This window comes from Talpa europaea (genome assembly GCF_964194135.1).
Source record: "Talpa europaea genome assembly, chromosome: 9".
In the NCBI taxonomy this organism is placed as follows: domain Eukaryota; kingdom Metazoa; phylum Chordata; class Mammalia; order Eulipotyphla; family Talpidae; genus Talpa; species Talpa europaea.
In genome coordinates this window covers 28,249,898-28,273,618 of record NC_140076.1, presented here as the reverse complement: position 1 = coordinate 28,273,618, position 23,721 = coordinate 28,249,898, and the positions used below count along the sequence as shown (strand labels likewise).

General features: G+C 39.7%; 1 protein-coding gene across 2 annotated transcripts in view; it reads left to right on the top strand.

The window, feature by feature from the left end:
• Positions 1-1,723: 1,723 nt before the first annotated feature.
• The window catches only part of GPBP1L1 (GC-rich promoter binding protein 1 like 1), a gene marked incomplete at both ends in the record, with an annotated part of 28,709 nt that continues 6,711 nt past the window's right edge, over positions 1,724-23,721 (top strand). Inside the window, 5 exons of one of the 2 annotated variants that reach the window (XM_084241562.1) lie at positions 1,724-1,819; positions 4,333-4,462; positions 5,419-5,705; positions 19,231-19,303; positions 20,613-20,806. In XM_084241562.1, the coding sequence (XP_084097688.1) occupies positions 1,760-1,819; positions 4,333-4,462; positions 5,419-5,705; positions 19,231-19,303; positions 20,613-20,806 (744 nt within the window). The remainder of the gene's footprint in view (positions 1,820-4,332; positions 4,463-5,418; positions 5,706-19,230; positions 19,304-20,612; positions 20,807-23,721) is intronic. The other variant, XM_084241563.1, reaches the window with a different exon arrangement.

Here is a 23,721-nt window from a genome sequence, read left to right as displayed (position 1 = left end):
CTCTATAAAAAAATGCATAAAAAATTCTTAATGTAACCAGTTATATTGTTGTTATAGGTGGTAGACATGTTAATGTCTAAATTGGACTTGAGTTTTGACCTTTGAGCATTTGTGTCTCATTTTAGCAATTATGTATAATGATTTTTGCCTCTTAATGATACTGTGTTTTGTTTTTTTCATTTATAGTGCTAGACTCCTGTGACCTTTTAAATGATTGAATAATGATGGAAATGGATCCACATAATAAGTGACTTCTCTACCAACGCAGAAGATTCTTCATATCACCTTCCAGTAGTTTGTGTCAGTCACCAGGAGGGAGCAGAAGAGAAGAAAGCCTTACTTTGGAGCTGTCTTTCTCCTTGACTATCCCTCATCCTTCCCATTTCTACTTATTTCAGTTTGCTCCTAATTTACAGTGAAGACCAAAGAAATAAAAGATACTTTTGGGAGCTTCATACCAAGAAATTTGCCTTGAAAGCTGCTATTCTGTGAAGTGAAAAGTATATCAAGTTCCTGTCTGATTTAAAAAAAAAAATTTCTTATATCCTTAGATTTTGAAGGATAAGCCACATACAAATACATACCTGCATACTATTTTTAGCAGCTGTGTAAGAATAATGAGATTTGTATATTAAGGGCTTGGTCATGTCAGTTTTTGCCACTGGAGTTGACTACTTGGAAGATCTTTTATAGATTTTTAATATTTTTGATCTATCACTTTGATGACATTACTTTCCCACACGAGCCCAACTGTCTTTCTAGCTATGACCTTTTTATGAATAGAATTTGCACTCTGTGCAAATGTCCCTCTATTATCTCTTTGACCAACATCATAGTGACATCACTCAAGGAAGTTGAATGAGGTGAACATAGACATAACTCTTTCCCCTTCCCCCCATTTTTTAAATGTAACAAATACTTTTTATGTTCCCCTTCCCCCCTTCCCCTCCCCCTTCCCCCTTTTTGGAAACGTGCCAGGAACTAGATAGTTTAGGATGAGCCATTGAGGGGACTGAGAGTGATCCACACAGAGCCTGGCTTCTTTGTGCTTCATCACAAGGCTAGCTGCTGGCCAGCATAATCAAGCATCTTTTTAACAAGAGAACCTCGTGGGAAATCCAGCTGGCAGACTCAAGGATTCAGGAAACAGGATTACAGAGGTTACACTCTGGGGTAAATGTCTATGTCTTATTTTGGGAGAAGACTGTGCATTATCAAAAATATCTGATACTTTTCTGATGTGTGTAATTTTGAGAATATCAGTGGGGTGGTTTATCTCTCTTGCTAAAGTAAATCTCTTTAGGAAACTAATGAGAACTAAACAGGAAAGCTCTTGAGGTTGCAGCTCTCCTAGAAAAATATTTTCAACTTTTGCCAGAAGTTAACCTGAATACCCAAAGCAAATTAATCTTTTTTGATATATATCCATAGTTTTAAGTAGTTGGCTATTCTTAAGATTCTTCTGCTGTAACACAAGAGTTCATTACCTTCTTTGACATAAGCTTGCAGATTAATGTCACATTTTTCTGCTTATGTGTTTTTCATGGTCATATATTCACAACTTTTGCTTTTGTTTAGAACTTTTCTGAGATAGGTAGACAAGTGGAGACTCAAAAGAGGGGATCTTAGAGTAATCATACACTCCTTTGCACACTGGTATCAGATTCTTGCATGCGTAAGTGATTTGAGAGTTATCATTTTTAGGTCCTGGCCATGAGGTTGGATGCCTCACTTTGCTGAAAAGAGACACTGGACCTAAATGGCGCAGCATGACTTTGTTCCTGCTTGGCTAAATTTCTCAACACCACAGTCAGCTAAGGTACTTTTCTTCATCCCTATAGTAGTATCTAAATACCAACTCTTTTCATCCTCTTCTAATTTATAGCCTCTGTTATATAGTTTGGGTGTTTTATTTTTATATTCACACTTGTGAAGATTTCTGATATATTTTCATAGACTTTACTACCTTTCTTTTAATAAGGTATAACACAGGCAGTCCAAGATTTTGTATGCCCCGTTACTGCCAAATGTCCTGTTTTTTTCTCATTATATGCTGAGCTTTTCTCATTATATGACATACTTAAGAATATCTGTATTCCAGTGTAGCTGTAGCACATGCTGGAAATAAAACATACCTTCTAACTTACTGTTTAGGACAAAGAGGGAGAAGTAAAAGAAAAATGATTTGGGGGGAAGGAGGAAGAGAGACATTAGTTGGTTGACTACTTGAATTTGTCTTTAGAGCCAGTAATCTTAATGATATCAGGAGAAAATGTATGTTGTATTAGACATAAAGATAAGTGAAACAAAAAAAAAGATAAGTGAAACATCAGTTCATATAGAATAAAATAGCCTTAGAGTAAACAGAAGAACAGTGTAAATTATTGATAAAGGAAACCTTTGGAAAGCTAGTAAACCTAAAAGCATTCCCCATTTTGCCAATAATAGAAGAGGAGCTAAGTTGATAAGTAGTTTCCCCTAAAATGGTCTACTTCTCTATTTTTGAATATGGCTTTTGGGAAAGATGTTTTTCATCTGTCCAGACTTTAAGCTGTATTCATTTGTATTACTCTTATGAAATGCACAATATCTCATGCTTGACATAATGTGACCCCAGACTTGGAAGTAGGCAGTAGGCGTGAATGTAGGTGTGTGGGATCTAGGAATGCATTTTAAAATATGGGGATCTTATATCTGTAAAGAATAATTGATTTAGGCCTCCCTGGTGGCAGAAGGGTTAAAGTTAACAGTGCTGTCAAGCTGTTGCCAGCCACTGTGGCATGAGTTTGATTCCCAGCCAGGGCACTAACCCACATGGTGCAGCAGACCTCTCCTGTCTTGCCCGCTGCGCCCGTCAGCAGTGTATTTCAGTACATCTGCCTGCTGTGCTCCCTACTCTGTCCTTGGTGAATCCTCTCATCCTCCCCACCTCTGGCCTGTACCTCAGTTCTTCTACGTAAAAATAAATAAAATCCAGGGCCTCCCTGGTGGCGCAAGGGTTAAGGCGCAACCTATGAGGCTATCCGCAGCCACTGCAGCACGAGTTCGATTCCTAGCCAGCCAGGGAGCCACCCACATGGTGCCGCAGACCTCTCCTGGCTCGCCCTGCTGTTCTCCTCAGCAGTGTACTTCGGTCAATCTGCATGTTCTGTTCCCCACTCTGTCTCTGGTAAATCTTCTCCCCCCTCCCAATACCTCTGGCCTGTACCCCAGCTCTTGTATGCATAAATAAATCTTTAAAAAAAAAATAGGTCCTCCCTGGTGGCGCAGCAGTTGAACGCTGGGCTGCAAAGCTGCCTGCAGCCTCTGTAGCGCTGGTTCGATCCCCAGCAGCAAGTGTCCCACATGGCACACAGACCCCTCCTGTTATGCCCGCTGCTCCCCTCAGCAATGTACTTTGTCAGTCTGCCTGTTCTGTTTCCCACTCTGGCTCTGGTGAATTCTCTCACCCTCCCGCTCTTCTGACTGTACCCAGTGCTTGTATAAAGAAATAAATAAATCTTTAAAAAAAAAAAAAAAGAAATACACTGCTGAGGGGAGCAGCAGGCAAGACAGGAGAGGTCTACTTCACCGCGTGGGATTCTCGCTGGCCAGCTGGGATCGAACTGGCATTGCAGAGGCTGCGGGACAGCTTCAAAGTGCTGCACTCAACCGCCTGTGCCATCAGGGGAGGCCCTAATTTTGTTTTTTTTAAAGCAAACCCCTTGCTTTTCCTTTCCTATTGCAAGATTATTATTTTTAACTGTAAAATTTTGGAGCTTATTCCTTTTTTTTTTTTTTTTTTTTTTAAGATTTATTTATTTATTTATACAATAACCGGGGTACAGGCCAGATGCGCTGGAGGGTGAGAGAATTCGCCAGAGACAGAGCAGGGAACAGAAAAGGCAGACTGACAAATGGACTGTTGAGGGGAGCAGTGGCCGAGCGAGACGAGAGGTCTGCGGCACCATGTGGGACCCTCGCCGGCCAGCCAGGATGGAACCCACTCTGCAGAGGCTGCGGACAGCTTCACAGTGTGGCACTCAACCGCCTGCGCCACCAGGGGAAGCCCTTGAGCTTATTCTTTATGAATATTGACAGGGGTTTTTCCCCTTCTCTCGTGCTAACAATTAGAGTAGCTGCCTTCTCTTCTGGGACAAATAAAAGAGTTAATGATTGAATATGTGACCTAGAACGTCTCTAACTCAGAACCGTGTAGTACTCTTTTTAGTGCCGGTATGCTCATAATGAGGGTTTCTGGTACCATTATTACTTGTTTTCTAAAAACCTGATGCAAAACCTTAAATGCAAAAAGACTTATTGTTCACTTTTCTCTTTGCTTTATCATCTTAGTCACCTACAGCTACCTTTGAAAAGCACGGAGAGCATCTACCACGAGGAGATGGTAGATTTGGAGTAAGCCGTCGAAGACATAATTCCTCTGATGGCTTTTTTAACAATGGGCCTCTGCGAACTACAGGAGGTGAGCAATCCCCAGTTCTTATGACTACATTTATTTTTTATTTTTTTAATTTTTAATTTTTTTTTAAAGATTATTTATGCATACAAGAACTGGGGTACAGGCCAGAGGTGCAGGGGGGTGAGAGGATTCACCAGAGACAGAGTGGGAAACAAAACAGACAGATTGACTGAAGTACACTGCTTGAGGGGAGCAGTGGGCAAGTCAGGAGTCTGCTGCACCATGTTGAGCGCTGGACTGCGAAGCTGCCCACAGTCTCTGCAGCACTGGTTCAATCCCTGGCCACTGGCGGGGGCCCACATGGCTCGACAGACCTCTCCTGCTGTGCCCACTGCTCCCCTCAGCAGTGTATTTCGTTTGTCTGTTCTGCTCCCTGTTCTGGCTTTGGTGAATTATCTCACCCTCCCGCACTTCTGACTGTACCCAATGCTTGTATAAATAAATAAATAAATCTTTAAAAAAAAAAATCTCATGTTTCTGTGAATCATTTATTCAATTGAAAAATTCATATAGAATTTATCTCAAAAGAAAGATATTTTTTGTGAATTTAGTCTATTATTTAAAATATTCCTGGGCCTCCCTGGTGGCACAAAGGGTTAAGACGCAACCTATAAAGCTATTTGCAGCCACCGCATCATGAGTTTGAAACCCTGGCCGGCCAGGGAGCCACCCACATGGCACAGCAGACCTCTCCTGACTTGCTCGCTGCTCCCCTGAGCGGTGTGTTTCAGTCAGTCCGCCTGTTCAGTTCCCCACTCTGTCTCTGGTGAATCCTCTCACTGCCCCCTAACACCTTTGGCCTGTACCCCAGTTCTTGTATGCATAACTAAATAAATCTTTAAAAATATTTCTGAAGGTCTTATGGCTATACCATAAATCAGATCAGGAAGCATCTTACCCAACTGTTCTTGAATTTCCAGGAAGCAAGCAATCTAATATATTGCTTTTCCTTATTCTAGATTCCTGGCACCAACCCTCCCTGTTCCGTCATGATTCTGTGGACTCTGGTGTCTCTAAGGGAGCATATGCTGGAATCACAGGGAACCTGTCTGGTTGGCATGGCTCTTCACGAGGTCATGATGGCATGAGCCAGCGTAGTGGAGGTGGCACAGGGAACCATCGCCACTGGAATGGCAGCTTCCATTCCCGGAAAGGCTGTGCCTTTCAGGAAAAGCCACCTACAGAGATTAGGGAAGAAAAGAAAGAAGACAAGATGGAAAAGTTGCAGTTTGAAGAAGAAGACTTTGTAAGTATGAAGGTTTATATGTGTAGTTAAAACCATGAGAGTTTGTCTTAACAAAGTCTTAAATATGAGACTTTGTTAGCAATGAGAACATATTAGAAAATACTAAAAAGGAGTCCCTTGACCTTGTTTTTACTGATTTTAGAAGGAAGGAGTTGATTAGTATAAAGATGATGACAAAAATTCCGTGTGACTGAGATAAGTTATAAACATACAATTAGGAGCTTTTTACCTGTCAAAAGAAGTCTATATTCAGTAAAACTTGATATTGTTATATGTTGAATTACATGCATTTTCGCCTCTAAACCAACAGAAGAGCTTTTAATCTACTTCTTTAAAGTTTAATATATTTTAATCAAATATATACAAATTATATGATTTTTAACATGTAATCAATATCTTTAAATTACTGAGATGTTATTTTTTGTACTTTGTTGTCAAAATCTTTTGTGTATTCTATATTTGAATGCCACATTGCAAAAAAGACTGCATATTCTAAATGCTCAACAGCCAGATGTGCTGCCATATTGAATGGTGTAGTTTTAGTTACTTTTAAGTAGCACATTAATGGCCTTTACTTCTGTGGTGGCCATTTTAATGTTAAAAAGCCAGAGTCAAATTTAGTCATTAGTCCCCCTCTTCTAAGTCTAAAATGTCTGGGATCCTTGTTTTGATGTTAATTGTTAAATGGATTCCACCCCAAGCACTAGATATCTGGTAGTCCAGAAATTCCTACAACACTAATTTAGAACTGTTATCACTTATTTAATAAACTTATTAAAACAAAAAACCAAGAAAGACCAGTAGACCAGTAGGAAAGATTAAGAAACAAATCTCTATTTCTCATCACACTGTGAGATCTTGGTAAAATCCTCATTAAATCAGCAGCAAGAACAAAAGGTTTAATTGTAGTCTTCCAAAGTGACTTTTCGTTTTGTACATTTATTTCACATAATAATTGAACCTTCCATAACTATAATTTATATCTCACATGAATCTAATTTATTTAAAGTATATCTTAACTATATGAGTACAGCCAGTTGAGCATATAGAAAATAAGTTTATTGGGCCTCCCCGGTGGTGCAGTGGTTGAGCGCTGGGTTGCGAAGCTGCCCGCAGCCTCTGCAGGGCCGGGTCTATCCCCAGCTGCTCCCCGGCCACCGGAGGAGGGTCCCACATGGCGCGCAGACCTCTCCTGCCCGCTGCTCCCCTCAGTGTACTTAGGTCCTTCTGCCTGCTCTGCTCCCCGCTCTGGCTCTGGTGAATTCTCTCACCCTCCCGCGCTTCTGACTGTACCCAGTGCTTGTATAAATAAATAAATAAATCTTTTAAAAATTGCCCTAACTAATATAAAAGAAATGTTTAAAAAAAAAGAAAATAAGTTTATTTTAGCTTCTAGTAGTTATGCTTTCTTATGTGCTTTAGTAAAAGATGGTAACAAAGTAGTTCTGTGGAATAAAGTAGAAGTTATTTAGACTCTGCTTTATTCTAGATACTATATTACTGATTGGTATAGTTTAATAAACATAGATCCATTATAAAATGAATTGACAGTGGAAAAGAAAATGGTATGGTAGTGTTTTCTTCATGTGATAAATGGTTTAAAAGGAAGCTTGCTATCAAATGGGTCAGTAAGGACAATATTATTTTGTATTTGTGGTCTTAGGAAATATTCTAAGTGTACATAGAAATATGGAGAAAAATGGTCAGGTATGCATAGCACATAGTTTCATGAAATACTGGCTTTTTTCCAACTATGTTCTAGGTCATTCTTTTACAAAAGAGTCAAGATATTAGCGAGACAGTTAACGATTCCCTAATCCTCTTCTTCTCACTTTTCCCTAGAAATAATCGTTATCTTGATTTCAGTGTTTTAGCCTCTTTGTGCTTGTTTTTAATAAACTTTGTGTATGTATTCATAAACCATCCATAATAGCATTTTATCCTTTTTTTTATTTATGTATACAAGAGCTGGATTGCAGGCCAAGGGTGTGGGGGTGAGAGGATTCATCAGAGACAGAGTGGGGAGCAGAACAGGCAGATCTACTGAAATATTGCTGAGGGGAGCAGCAGACAAGACAGGAGAGGTCTGCTGCTCCACATGGGTCACCTCCCTGGCTGGGCATCAAACTCGTGCTGCAGTGGCTGTGGATAGCTTCATAGTGCTGCAACTTAACCCCTTGTGCCACTAGGGAGGCCCCCATTTTGTTCTTTACATGAATAGTATTATAGTTCTCTTTTATTTGCTTAGAAATTAAGATTTGTGGGTCTCCCTGGTGGGGCAGGCGGTTGAGTGCAGCACTGTGAAGCTGTCCAAAGCCTCCGGTCGTGGAGATATCCACATGGCACAGCAGACCTCTCCTGCTCCCTGCTCTGTCTGTGGTGAATCCTCTCACCCTCCTGCATGTCTGGTCTGTACCCCAGTTCGTGTATGCATGAATAAATAAAATCTTTTTTTAAAAAAATTGAGATTTGTGTGTGTTGATCCATATGACTCTAGATCAGTAGTTCTCAACCAGAAGGAAGTTTGCTCTAGTCCCCCCTGGCACGTTTAGCAGTATCTAGAGACTTGATTGTCACAGCTTGGGATAATGATATTGACATCTAGTATGTGGGGCTCAGGAATATTGCTAAACATACTGCAGTGTACAGGACAACTGCTAAACATACTGCAGTGTACAGGATAACCATTCCAAAATGTCAGTAGTACAATGGTTGAGCAACCCTTCTCTGAATTTTTTTCACTACTGTGTAGTAGATAATCTGTTGTGTAAATATCATAGGTTTGTTTATTTTTCTATTGGCAGACATTTGGGTTGTAAAAGACCTTATTTGGGAGGGTAAATTGAAAGCGTTAAAACTAAGGTATTATAGGGCCTCCCTGGTGGCACAGTGGTTGAGTGCTGGGTTGCGAAGCTGCCCGCAGCCTCTGCAGTGCCGGTTCAATCTCTGACTGCTGCCTGGCCACCAGAGGAGGGTCCCACATGGCGTGCAGACCTCTCCTGCCGCCCGCTGCTCCCCTCAGCAGTGTACTTCGGTCCTTCTGCCTGCTCTGCTCCCCGCTCTGGCTCTGGTGAATTCTCTCACCGTCCCATACTTCTGACTGTACCCAGTGCTTGTATAAATAAATAAATCTTAAAAAAAAAAAATAAAAAAATAGGGAATTATAACTAGAAAAGGAAAAATAAAAAATAAGATTTCTATCCCAAGCAGATTGATGAGTAATGGTAATTAATTTGAAAAGGGAGAGCAAAAGGAGCTGAGTTGCAGAGGGAAGATAAATTCTTGGTATCAGAGATGTGCATGTGGAAATAGAGATAATTGAAACTTGTGAATGAATAGAATACCCAAGGAAGATAATATAAGCAGAAGGGAGACCTAAAATAGAACCTGTAGAATAGCAGAAAAGGGGAATAAGAAGTAATTAGTTAGAGAAAAAAGGGGTATTTCAAGAAAGTAGTCTTTTTTTAAAAAAAGATTTATTTATGCATACATGAGCTGGGGTACAGGCTAGAGGTAGGGGGGTGGGGTGAGAGGAGTCACCAGAGACAGAATGGGGAGCAGAACAGGCAGGCTGACTGAAATACACTGTGAGGGGAGTAGTGGGCGAGTGAGGATAGGTCTGCTGCTCCATGTGGGTAGCTCCCTGTTGGGGATCGAACTTGTGCCGCAGTGATTGCAGACAGCTTCATATATTGCGTCTTAACCCCTTGCACCACCAGGGAGGCCCCCCATGTACATTTTATAATTAGTTTTTTGTTTTAAAAGAGTGTTTAATATAACTAAGTCTTATTTTGCTACCCTGGAAAAATTAAACTAAATAATCTAAATATTCCCTGTGTTAGATGGTTACTAATGATCTGTCTTGTAACATTGTAATAAAGATTAAAGATAACAAGTGTTGCGCCTCCCCGGTTGGGCAGTGGTTAAGCGTTGGGTTGCAAAGCTGCCCGCGGCCTCTGCGTCGCCAGTTTGATCCCAGGCTGCTCCCCTGCCACCGGAGGAGAGTCCCACATGGTGCGCAGACCTCTCCTGCCGCCCGCTGCTCCCCTCAGCAGTGTACTTCGGTCCTTCTGCCTGCTCTGCTCCTCGCTCTGGCTCTGGTGAATTCTCTCACCGTCCCGCACTTCTGACTCTACCCAGTGCATGTATAAACAAAACAAACAAACAAATAATAAATAAATAAATAAATGAAAACAAAAAAAACTTAAAAAAAAAAGATAACAGGTGTTGAGTGTTGCATGTCAAACACACATATTAGCTCTTGACCTTGCCATATAGGTTTTGGGGGGTGGGGGTTGAGAGCTTTGAATTTGGCAGTTTGAAGTGACCTTTCAAATGTCATTTTCAAAAATGTTGAATTTAGTTGTACGGATTATAGAATGAAGTGGTTATGGGTGGTACTTTCCTTCTTGGAAGTAAAAGGAGCCAGTTATAAGGGTAAAGTTTTCTAGGATTGAAGGATTTGAAGTATTTGAAAACTATAAAGTAAGAAATTTGAGAAGTTAGTTTGAGAGAAAGGCAACTCTAGATAGTTGTTTAGTATCTTCAAATTCTCCAATAAAAGCGGAACTTTAAATGTCAGCAAGATCAGGATATTACTGGAGATCCTTGCACGTATAGTAAGACAAGGAAAAGGAAAGGCATGCAAATTAAAAGTAGAAATAAGGGGCCTCCCCGGTGGCACAGTGGTTGAGCGCTGGGTTGCGAAGCTGCCTGCAGCCTCTGCTGCGCCGGTTTGATCCCCAGCTGCTCCCCGGCCACCGGAAGAGGGTCCCACATGGCGCGCAGACCTCTCCTGCCGCCCGCTGCTCCCCTCAGCACTGTACTTTCGTCCTTCTGTCTGCTCTGCTCCCTGCTCTGGCTCTGGTGAATTCTCTCACCCTCCCGCGCTTCTGACTATACCCAGTGCTTGTATAAATAAATTAAATAAATAAATAAATAAATCTTTTAAAAAAATAAATAAAAGTAGAAATAAGCTTTCTATTTGCAGATAACATGATCCTTTTACATAGGAAATCCAAAAGACTAAAGAATTACAAGATTTCAGATACAAGGTAAAATAAGAAAAAATCAATTGTATTTTTAAATTAACAATAAGCCATTGGGAAACAAAATTTTATAAAATGCCTTTTGTAAAGTCAAAAGTACTTTAAAATTGCATAGTAATAAATTTAACAAAGCATACAAAAGACATCTTTACTGAACCACAAAATATTACCATGGGAAATTAAAGATTAAATTAAAAGGAGAGTGGTTTGTTAGAAGGCTTTGATTTGAAAGACTTAGCAAGGTTAGTTAGATTCTGTACAATGCTGTCTTATGGTAATTGACAAAGTTATGTTCAAATGTATATTGAAATGCAAAAGACTTATCAATAGACTATCTGAAGCAATCTTAAAAAAGAACAGAGTTGGAAGATTTATACTACCTTACTAAAATACTTAATGTAAAACTATAATAATCAAAATAATAAGGATAAACCAATATTGAGCAGAATGGACAGCCCAGAAATAACCTTCATCTATATGGCCATTCGATTTTCAGCAAAGGTACAAAAGCAGACCAGTAGGGAAAGAAATGTGTTTTTAACAAATGTGTTTTAGCAAAGTAGTTGGTGAAACAACTACTTACATGTAATTATGTATGTTATGTTACACATAGTTATATTACATGGATATGTGTGTTGTTATATATATATGTACATAGACACATGTATGTATATACACAAAAACTTTACCCCTACCTAACAGCACACAAATTTGAACTGGATTATAGACCTAACATATGACCTAAAACTATAAAGATTGGAGAAGAAAACTTAAAATATCTTTCTGGTTTAGGGAATAGTCAGAAAAAGATGTCTTGACACAGGAAGCAGTTACCATAAAGGAAAACACTGATAAATTAGACATCTCAAAATTTAAAATGTCTATTTAACTCTTAGACTCAGAAAATATTTGCAAAATACAGATTTGAAAGGGGACATGTATTTATAATATGAATGACTTACAACTCAGTAATAAAAAGGCAACTCAAAAATGCGCTAATTTCAGCAGGCATTTTACAAGGGAAGAAATACAAATCACTATGCACAGAAAAAAATTATCAGTTTCATTAGTTATATAACAAATGTGTCACATTAAGACCCCTATTAGGTACTGTTATAAACTCACCATAATGGCTAACATTGAAGTCTGAAAACACTATTTGGTGATAATTTAGAGCCCTTGGGACTCTCAATATATTGTTAGTGGCAGGTAGAAGTAATGCAACCACTTTGGGGAAAGGTCTGGAAGTTGGTTTTTTTTTTTTGTTTGTTTTTTAAGATTATTTATGCATACAAGAGCTGGGGTACAGGCCAGAGGTGTAGGGGGTGAAAGGATTCACCAGAGACAGTGGGGAACAGAACAGGCAGACTGACCGAAGTACTGCTTAGGGGAACAGCAGGCGAGTCAAGAGAGGTCTGCTGCACCATGTGGGTTGCTCCCTGAACAGCTGGGGATCAAACTCATGCTGCAGAGGCTGCAGATTGCTTCATAGTGCGGTGTTTAACCCCATGCGTCACCAGGGAGGCCCTGGAAGTTTCTTATAAAACTAAATATAAATCTATCTTGTGACCCAGGACTTACACTTCTAGGCCTTAACTCAAGATAAATGAAAGTATCAAATATATGTGTGTTTATTATAATTTTATTAATAATACTCTGAAACTGGAAATAATTTAAATGTCTACCAACACAAAAATAGAAAATGTGTGATCTACTCATGTAATAGCCTACTTAGTAATAAAGAAATGGCTGATCTAACAATATGACTACCAGTGAAGCCTTATATAAAAAGGTACATACACACTGTTTGATTTCATTTATATGACATTCTAAAACAGGCAAATAGGGCCTCCCCAGTGGTACAGTGGGTTGGGTGTTGCACTGTAAAGCTGTCTGCAGCCTCTGCAGCGCAGGTTCGATTGCTTGCCGGCCAGGGAGAAACCCACACAGTGTGGCAGACCTCTCCTGCCTCGCCCGCTGCTTCCCTCAGCAGTGTCTTTGATCCATCTGCGTGTTCTGCTCCCCGCTCTCTCTGGTGAATTCTCTCACCATCTTGTGCCTCTGACCTGTACCTCAGTTCCTGCATAAATAAATAAATCTTTAAAAAAATAAAACAGGCAAATACTCTGTGATAAGAAATAATGTTAGAGATTAGAGCTGAAGTTGTCTGTGTTGTGTTGAGAATTGACTGGAAAAGGGGATGAGGGAAGTTTTTGTTTGTAAGTATTTTTTATCTTTGTAGAGGTTGGGGACATGTAAGGATATTTCAAAACACATGGGATGGTATAATTAGTATTTGTGTATCTCATTGTATGTAAATTGTATTTTAAAAAGGTGAAGCCTATACACCCAAAACATACAATGGTGTACCAAACCTGGGACAGGTAGAAATTAAAAGCTTCCTCATGATACCACGGGAGGCATACTGTTGGATCAGCCATTTCTTTATTACTAAGAATTCCTTTCATGTATTCATTTCAAAAATGCATAGCCTGTTTCTACAAAAGAACCTGCCTTTTTTCATAAAATGTTAAAGATATGGGGGGAAAAAATTAAAGAAGACAACAAAGATTGGACAACTAAAAGCAACATGTGAACCTAGGTTGGGTACTGGATGAGGGAAAAACAGGGTTTTAGACTTTGTTTTGCTATAAAAGACATCATCATTACAGTTAAGTCTGAAACTATTTCAAAATAATAAGAAATAAAACAAAGTAACTGGGGTTGAAGAACTAAAAAATCCTTGGATGTCACCTAAAATAAAAAGTGAGGTAACTCCAGGGGCCTCCCTGGTGGCTCAAGGGGTTGAGATGCAGCCTATAGAGCTGTCCACAGCCACTGCAGTACAAGTTTGAGCCCCGGCTGTCCAGGGAGCAACCCACATGGCATGGCAGACCTCTGTGTATTTCAGTCTGCCTGTTATGTTACCCTCTCTGTCTCAGGTGAAACCTCTCACCCCCCACACCTCTGGCCTGTACCCCAGTTCTTGTATGCATAAATAAATAAATTTTTTTTTTTAAAAAAAGGTAACTCCAAAATATAAACACGTAGTGATGGATCATCAAGAACTCTAAGACCTTGATAGTATTTGTGCAAAAGAACTTGAAGTAAATGACACATGACAGCCCTAAGATTCCTCAAAGAGCAAGCTGTTGTTACACAAAACAGAGGGTATAACTCAGAATATCAATTAGAAATTAGGTGTATTTTGGGGCCTCCCTGGTAGTGCAATGGGTTAAGACACAACCTGTGAAGCTGTCCACAGCCTCTGCGGCACAAGTTTGATCCTTGGCCAGCCAGGGAGCAAACCACATGGCATAGCAGACCTCTCCTGACTTGCCCGCTGCTCCCCTCAGCAGTGTACTTCAGTCAGTCTGCCTGTTCTATTTCCCGCTCTGTCTCTGGTGAATCCTCTTTTTTTTTTTTTTTTTATTGTGGGACCCTCGCCAGTGGCCGGGGATCAAACTGGCGCTGCAGAGGCTGCACAACCCAGCATTCAACCGCTGTGCCACCAGGGGAGGCCCTCTACTGAATCCTCTTAACCCCTCACACCTCTGGCCTGTACCCCAGCTCTTGTATGCATAAATAAATCTTAAAAAAAAAAAGAAATTAGGTGTGTTTTTCCCTATACCTAAAACTTATAAAGACAGAGGTTCTGAAGGGTCCAATAGAACCAATTAGGAGAGAAAGCACAGTAATTTGAACCAGGAAAATTAATATATAGAATTAACTATAACAGGATTGGAGAAATGAGTGAGTGACTAATAGGTGAAGAGAAAATTAAAGATTATAAAAGTTGTAGAAATAAGCAGCAGCCAGTAACCTTAGGTCTAAGATTAGAGCATCCATAGAAGAACTGCCCATTCTCCCATCTCAACCCCAGAATTAAAATCTAGACCGTAATGAAAAGGGTTCTGTGAATGGCAGAGCAATTGGCCAGGAAACCTGCTATAATCTGTCCAGTAGAATATCTGATAAAGCTGTTCACCTGGTATCCGGATGTCACTGTGCTATAAAACCTCTGAAGTTAGAGCTCACTTGTACTTTAGAACCTCTCTGCCGGAACTGGTACTGCAACAGTCTGCTGAATAAGCACTCTGGAACAAGAAGCAAAAGTCTAATGCCCGAGGAGGCAATAAATGGATAACCACAGCAGTGTTCTATAGTTGTTCCTACTAGCCAGCCAATATTCCCTTCCAGAACAAAGCTCTCCTCACAGATGACAGAACTATTTGAAATAGACTCCACATTGAACTACAGAGACACTAGAGAAAAGGGAAAAAGAGGGTTCACATTTCAGTGGGGGGGGGGGGGTGAGTGGAGCCAGGCAGGACATCAAAGAAAGTAAGCCCCATATTTTTTAACACTATGGAGACAACAAGAGATATAAAACATGATGTTAGAAAATTATTCGCAATAATTAATCACATAAAAATAAAGGACCCAAGAGATAAGGAGCAGCGTAACATCCCTACAGACAAATATAAAGTGTATCTATAATATATCCTCAAGACAGAATAAAACCATAACCTATTATTTTAAAATTTCAGAGATATTAATAAGAGCAACATAATAGGGATTCTTCCCCTCCAACATAAAGAAAACCAAAACAAGAACAGCTTTAATGATAATGTATGGCAAAAATAATTTAATGAAGATACAAATTGAAAGGATAGCCAAAGCAGCCGACACCTAGATATTTTGTGAAATACTAGACTTAGGTGAAAAAGAAGAAAAAATTCTTTGGGTACCCTGACATAAAGACCAAGTGATTATTAGGAAATTCAGATACTAACTTTGACAACAAAGGTCTATAACAGAAGTCAATAAAGTGACAGAGTACTCAAGAGAAAGAAAAATGTAGGCTCAGGACTTTGTACTTTGTAAAACTTACTCCCACTTATAAAGGTCACAGGCCTACATCAATGTGTGTAAGAACTCAGAATATTTTTTCAAAGACTTTCTCTGAGCAAAGTACTAGACAGCAAGCTTCAGATAATCAAACTAACTGGAAAAATAAAAACAGTGGTATTAAACATTGAAGATATGGTTAATTATAGAGCTAAGATTCTATGAGTTAAAAGAGTGTAGCACATGAGATCTTAGGGCTCTTGACAGTCTAAATACTGCATTTTTAAAAAAAGATTTATACAAGAACTGGGGTATAGGCCAGAGGCACGGGAGGGTGAGAATTCATCAGAGAGAGAGCTGGGAGCAGAACAGGCAGATGGACCGAAAACACTGCTGAGGGGAGCAGCGGGCAGGACAGGAGAGGTCTGCCATGCTATGTGGGTATCTCCCCGGCTGACTGGGAATCGAACCCACGCTACAGAGGCTGCAGACACCTTCATAGTGCTGCATTCACCTGCTGCGCCACCAGGGAGGCCCTGTACCCTAGTTCTTGTATGCACCAAAGACAGAGTGGGGAACAATGGAACACGCAGACTGACTGAAATACACTGCTGAGGCCATAAGCATTAATGTCTGCCAACATCTCAAAAAGAAGTAACCACCAAATGTTAGGTGTCTCCTAATAGAGGAACCCCAAACCACCAAGAAATTACCTTGCCAGAATAAAAAAAGGTGGGGAGGGTTTATAAACTTGGGAATCAGCTACGAGTTTGTGGGAAATAGAGAGATCACAAGATTTTTAAATAACTTAAAGATTAAGAAAGTTCAGAGATGATTTTTGGAGACAAAGTAAACCTAATTTTGAGGTACACATTTTGGTGGTTAAAGAAAAGCAGAGATGATCACCACATCAGGATACTGGTTATTTTTATTTTTTAAAGATTTATTTATTTAGGTGCGGCAGGCCTCTCCTGTTGCACCCGCTGCTCCCCTCAGCAGTGTATTTCTGTCATCTGCCTGTTCTGCTGCCTGCTCTGACTGGTGAATCCTCTCATCCTCCCATGCCTCTGGCCTGTACCCCAGCTCTTGTATAAAAATAAATCTTGGGCCACCCCTGATGGTACAGCTGTTGAGTGCTGGGCTGCGAGGCTGCCCACAGCCTCTGCAGCGCCGGTTCGTTCCCCGGCCACCGGGCGAGGGTCCCACATGGCGCGCAGACCTCTCCTGCCGCCCGCTGCTCCCCTCAGCAGTGTACTTAGTCACTCTGCCTGCTCTGCTCCCTGCTCTGTCTCTGGTGAATTCTCTCACCCACCTGCGCTTCTGACTGTACCCAGTGCTTGTATAAATAAATAAGTAAATATTAAAAAAAGAAAAAGATTTATTAAAATAAAAATAAATAAATAAAAATAAATATTAAGGGCCTCCCCCTAGTGGTACAGGTGGTTGAGCGCCGCACTGTGAAGCCTCTGCAGCACCAACTTTGATCCCAGCTGGCCGGCGAGGGTCCTGCATGGCTCAGCAGACCTCTCCTGTCTCACCCGCTGCTCCCCTCAGCAGTGTGTTTCATCAGTCTGCCTGTTCTGTTCCCCCTCTGTCTCTGGTGAATCCTCCCTCCCATGCATCTGGCCTGTACCCTGGTTCTTGTATAAATAAATAAATAAAATCTTTTAAAAAATAAAAATAAATCTTAAAAAAAAAGATTTATTTGTGCAAGAACCAGGGTATAGGTCAGATGTGCAGGGGGGTGAGAGAATTCACCAAAGACAGTGGGGAACAACAGAACAGGCAGACTGACTGAAATATGCTGCTGAGGGGAGCAGTGGGCCAGTGAGGATAGGTCTGCTGCGCCATGTGGGTATTTCCACGGCTGGCGGGAATCAAACCAGTACTGCAGAGGCTGCGGACAGCTTCACAGCACTGTGCTCAACTGCCTGCGCCACCAGGGAGGCCCCACTGGTGATTTTTAGAGGGGAGGAATTTTTTTTTTAAATGAAGTTTATGTTTCTGGTTTGTCCACTGATGTTCTGTTTAGCTAAGTGGTGATTGCAAGAACTTTTACCCATTTGTTTTATGTACTTTCCTGTATCTGTGTTAAAGTTTCTAAAAATCAGTGGAGAGAGACTGCAGCTATCCCACAGGTAGGGTAGTATATCTGAAAGCCCTAGGTGGAATAAGAACCCAGGCCTATTAAACAAGAAAGCAACCAGAGCTGCTGCTGATACTAGTCCATCCTCAGGAGTGTATTTATCTGCCATTCATATTCTGTCACTGGTTTGTACATCTGTATAGTGAGTTGGTAGTTCAGTTTGTATCTACTTATTTTATACTATTGGTTCTACCCTGACAGTTTGAATATAGTGCCTTCTGTGACTCCACATCTGAAAATTTAATTCAGAAACTTCTGTAGTGGAGCTTGGGTATCTTTTTATTTAATGTTACAGAGGCAATTGTGCCAAAAAGCCATTTTTCCTACTTAACAGATTATAAAATTTGGACTAGGACACCAGTGTTACCCTCGTAGCCCCAAACAATTAATTAGTAGGTACAATTTATTGCTATTTAAATTTCTCCATTCTTTCCTTCATCTCTTTTTATACTCCTGTTGTCTTTATTACTCTCCTGAAGTATTGAATTGGTCTTTTAATGTTCTTAGTTGATATTTAAACTCCTTTATGTACCGCTACCATACTATTGTAACGTTTGGATCATAACTTTGTGCATGAGACACAGATCCCCACTACCTACAAAATAAAATTCAGTCTCCCTTAAAAATACCCCACAAGTCTGCTTCTTGCTTATTACTTTTGTAGACATCTCTTACCCTGAGAAAGGGCCACCTCCTTCCACTAGTACTAATCATGCCAAACCATTTGCAGGTCTCTGAATATTCCTTCTGATGCTTTCCTGTCTCGGTATTCACTGAACACTTGAGTTCTTGAAATCACCCTTTTTCCTGCTTTGGGATTCATCTTTAAGCATTCTTCTTAGTCATCACCTCTAATGAAACCTTTCCTAATAGCACTTCTCTTTAAAGTAGAATTGACCATTCTTTGTGTACTTCTCCTTCTCTAGTGTAAATTTTTATCATAGCATCTCTTAACTTTATTGTACTCGTTTTCCTACAAATCTATTTTTATAGTAGGACTATGACTCCTGTGTGGACAAGGGCTTTTCTTTTGTCTTAATTGCCTTTGGATTCTTCACAGTCTGCCTTTGCCCTAAAAGCAGTTGTAAAAATGTTAGGAATATTACGCATTTCATTGACTAGATTGCCTCCTTAATTCTGAAGTAAAGTGATCTACAATCTTGTTCATTCAGCTTTCTGTGCCCCATAGCTGGCATATATATCCTAGAGGAAGATAAGATACTTGTCCATTTTATCTGTTTTATTTTAAAAATAACAATAATAATCTTTTATATAAAGGAAAGACAACCCAAGATTAATGTAAGACATTGATTTTGCATTTCAACATCTTCTGTTTATTTGTTAATTCTGAACACGGCATTAAATAAGAGCTGCTGATACATAATTACTTTTGGTAGATTCCATGGTGATGGCAACTTTGCAAAAAGTGCCAAAGTGATTAGCTTTCTGTATCAACCATTAATATCCCTTTTTTCCCTAGCCTTCTTTGAATCCAGAAGCTGGCAAACAGAATCAGCCATGCAGACCTATTGGGACCCCTTCTGGAGTGTGGGGTAGGTAGATTTTGCCATTTTTAAGGCACAACTTTAAATTTTTCTTAGCAGGGAGAAGAGCAAAAATTCTTCTAGCTCTTGTTTGTTTCTTTACCTCTGTTTCTCTTCTCATCCATTTGCACATGGTAACTAACACCTATTAGCTCCTTTACTGTGGCCCCCCACTAAAATATCATTGAAATGTTTTGGTAGTGGTGTCAGAATACAGATTATTGAGAATTTATGGAGTGCTGAATTTGGAAGAATAAGCAAAGGGAGAATAGTATAAAGCACATGAGCAATTTTTAATTAACAGTGCTAATTTGTTTATTAATAGTGATGTTGACTTTTATGTGTTACGTTGTCCCTAAATACTTGATTGCATATATAACAATATATTCTAAGCATTCTTCCATATTACTAAATACTCTTTTAAAGTGTCCTTTGAAAGGTTATATAATATATATATAACAGTCCGGTTCCAGTTGTTGAGCTTTTTATTTGGGTATTTTGTTACCGGTTTTTTGTGGTGGTGTTTTTTTTTTTGTTTTGTTTTGTTTATTTGTTTGTTTTTGGCATTATAAATAATGCTTGTTTTATAGGGACAGGAGAAAACATATACACAAGTTTATATGTTGAGAATAACTGGTTTTATAAAAATTAATAGAGACTAATCATTGTATTTCAGACTGTACCTGATCTGTGGCTTTGGGATCTTTAGCAGTTATAATTTGGACTCCCCTTAGCGCGTACATTAATAGACATGTTTAATAGTTAGGCATCTTAATGGGAAGGTTTTGGTATATGTAAAGACTTGATTTGAATCTTGGTTTGAATTAAGAGTGATTGTGGTACCATTTTCCTTTTTTTTTTTTCTTTTTTTTTTCATTTTCCCTTTGTTAATGGTGTGTAATTTTGCTCTACTTTGCCTTATGAGATAGAAGGTCCCACGGCAGACTCCTTTCCCCAATTTCTTTATCCCTCTCCATTCCCATGCTGACGGGAGCTGCTGCCCTTAAATAAATTCTTGTCTGCCTGTGCTTTAGGAAGCACAGCATACAGTAGACATGTTATATTCCTGAAAGATGAGCATCTTTGGGTTTTCTGCTTGATAGGAGTTTAGAATTTCGCACTTGATATGCTGCCTTTTTCCCTATGGTTCCTGAGTAGTGTCACTTTTGAGAATATCTGTAAAGTGTATCCCAAGAAATGTTTGTCCCTCATTTCATCTTTAAGCTCTTTGTTAAAAATGAGGCTGTTGTATAAACTATACTTCATATTAGCCAATAGATTTGATGTTCTTTTGTCTTTCCACTATTGTATTTCACAGAAAACCCACCTAGTGCCAAGCAACCATCCAAAATGTTAGTTATCAAGAAAGTTTCCAAAGAAGATCCTGCTGCTGCCTTCTCTGCTGCATTCACCTCACCAGGATCTCACCACGCAAATGGGAACAAACCATTAATCACAGTTCCAAGTGTTTATAAGAACCTGGTCCCTAAGCCTGCACCCCCTCCTTCCAAGGTATGATTTAGAACCAGTGTGAGAACCTGTATTATAGCAGAGGTCTGGATGCAAATCAGGAAAAGCAAAATTAGTAAATTAATTTTTTCCTGTTGAATCATTCACCAGATATTCATGGTACCTGTTAAATGTGTAGTATGGTACTCCGTCTCCAATTTCTACTGCTGCCACTGGATTTTTAGTAAAGTTTTCATACTCATTAGCTTATCTCATAAACCTGCTTCTCCTGGTTTATTTCCATGAATAGCCTCAGCATCCATCTGATCACTCAGCTAAATTTCTTGGCCTGCTTTATTTCTCCTCCTCCTCTCATTCCCTTCTACCAAGCACTTATAAAGTTCCTATCAGTTATTCCTGCTGTGATGTCCTATGCCCTTGTCTTCTCACATTTACTGTTGTGGTTAATTCTATTTCCTCATCCCTCTATCACAGAACTTTAGAGAATGCTAACCCTAAAAAAACTGAATATATCACATCCTTTCTTTAATCCCTTCAGTACTTCCAAACCATCTATAGGAGTTGATAAACTTCTGAAAAGGGTTTAATACATATTTTAGGCTTTGCTAGTCACACATGACATATGATCTTGTTTTTTTCCAACTGAAATATACTGACAAAACTATTCACTTTAGGGCCTCCCCGGTGGCGCAGTGGTTGAGCGCTGGGCCAGCCTCTGCAGCACTGGTTTGATCCCCGGCCACCAGGCAAGGGTCCCACATGGCGTGACAGACCTCTCCTGCCACGCCCGCTGCTCCCCTCAGCAGTGTGTTTCGTCATTCTTCCTGTTCTGTTCCCTGCTCTGGCTCTGGTGAATTTTCTCACCTTCCCACACTACTAACTGTACCCAGTGCTTGTATAAATAAATAAATAAATCTTTAAAAAAAAACCCAAAAACCTTCACTTTAAGTGTATATCATAATGATTTGGTATTTATGTATATTACAGAATGAAGACAATAAGTCTGTCTTAACATCCATTACCATACATAGTTACAAAAATTTTTTTCTTGGGATGAGAACCTTTGAAATAACCTCTTTGCAGCTTTCAAATATGCAACACAATGTTATTAACTATAGTCATCATGCTGTACATTACATCCCAGACTTACTTTAAAACTGAAAATTTTACCTTTTGACTTCCCTAATTGATTTTGCTCATACACCTTAATTCTAGAAACTCTCAAGCTGTTCTCTTTGTCCATGAACTTCAGTGGGTTTTTGTTTCTCTTTTAGATTTGACATATAAGTGAAGTATTAAGGGATTTGTCTTTATCTGCTTGACTTACCTTACTTAGCATAATGTTCTCAAATTCATCTGTGTTGTAAATGGCCAAATTTCATTCATTATTTTTTTTAAAGATTTATTTTATTTATTTATGCATTCAAGAACTGGGGTACAGGCCAGAGGTGCCAGGGGGTGAGAGGATTCACCATAGACAGACTGGGGAGCAGAATAGGATGATCTACTGAAATACACTGCTGAGGGGAGCAGCGGGCAAGGCAGAAGAGGTCTGCTGTGCCATGTGGGTAGCTCCCTGGCCAGCTAGGGATCGAACTCATGCTGCAGATGTGCGGATAGCTTCATAGTGCTGTGCTTATTAACCCCTAGTGCCACGAGGGAGGCCCAAATTTCATTCATTTTTATGGCTGAATAATAGTCCATTGTTTGTATATTTATTTTCTTTATCCATTCATTTGTCACTGGTCACTTAGGTTGCTTCCCTATCTTGGCTGTTGTAAAAAATGTTTACGCATGGGAGTCCATGTACCTTTTTGTTAGTGTTTCTGTTAGATAAATACCCAGAAGTATAATTCTTACATCATATGGAAGTTTTATTTTTAAGACTCCCCATACTGTTTTTCATAGTGGTGCACCGGTTTCCATTTCCACCAGCAGTGCACAAGGGCTCCCTTTTTTCTACATTCTGGACATGTTACTATCTTTTTGATAAAAACCAGTTTAATAGATATAACTCAGTGATTTGCTTTACTAATTAGTGATGTCGAACATCTTTTCATATATATGTTAGCCATCGTATGTCATTTGTGGAAGCCTGTCTTTCATAGTTTCTGCCCATTTTGTAATTTGATTTTTTTTTTTAACTATTGAGTTGTATGAATTCTTGTATTTTGGATATTAATCCTAGTCAGATAATGTAATTTACAAATATTTTCTGCCATTTAGTAGGTTAACTTTTCATTTTGCTGATGATTTCCTTTGGTTTGCACAAGCTTTTTAGTTTGATACAATCCTAGGGGTTTATTTTTGCTTTTGTTGCCCTTGATTTTGGAGTCAGAATAAAAAAATCATCACTAAGGGCCTCCCTGGTGGCGCAGGGGGTTAAGACGCAATCTGTGAAGCTATCTGCAGCCACTGCAGCACAAGTTCGATCCCCACTGCTCCCCTAGGTATCCTAGTACATATAACATGTTCTATGGTAAACCTTTTATACCAGTATATAAAAGAAACCTAAGTGTTTCTGTCACCTGAGATGGCAATGTTAAAAAAAAGACAAGATATGGTTACCATTACAATCCTGGGAAAGCCACTGGGGAACTTTTTTTTTTCCAAAGGTTTAGTTATGCATACAAAAACTAGGGTGTAAGCCAGAGGTGCTGGGAGGGGTGAGAGGATCCACCAGAGAAAGTGGGGAGCAGAACAGGATGATCTACTAAAATACACTATGGAGGGGAGCAGTGTGTGAGATAGAGGTCTGTTACGCCATGTGGTTAGCTCCCTGGCCGACTGGGCATCGAACTCATGCTGCAGTGGCTGGCGATAGCTTGATAGTGCTGTGTTTTTAACCCCTGCAGCACCAGGGAGGCCCCGGAACTATTATTTTTGATAGTATCCTGACATAAGTGCCCATCTTCAGATTGTCATCAGTGCCAGAGAAAAAAATTAAAGTATATTCC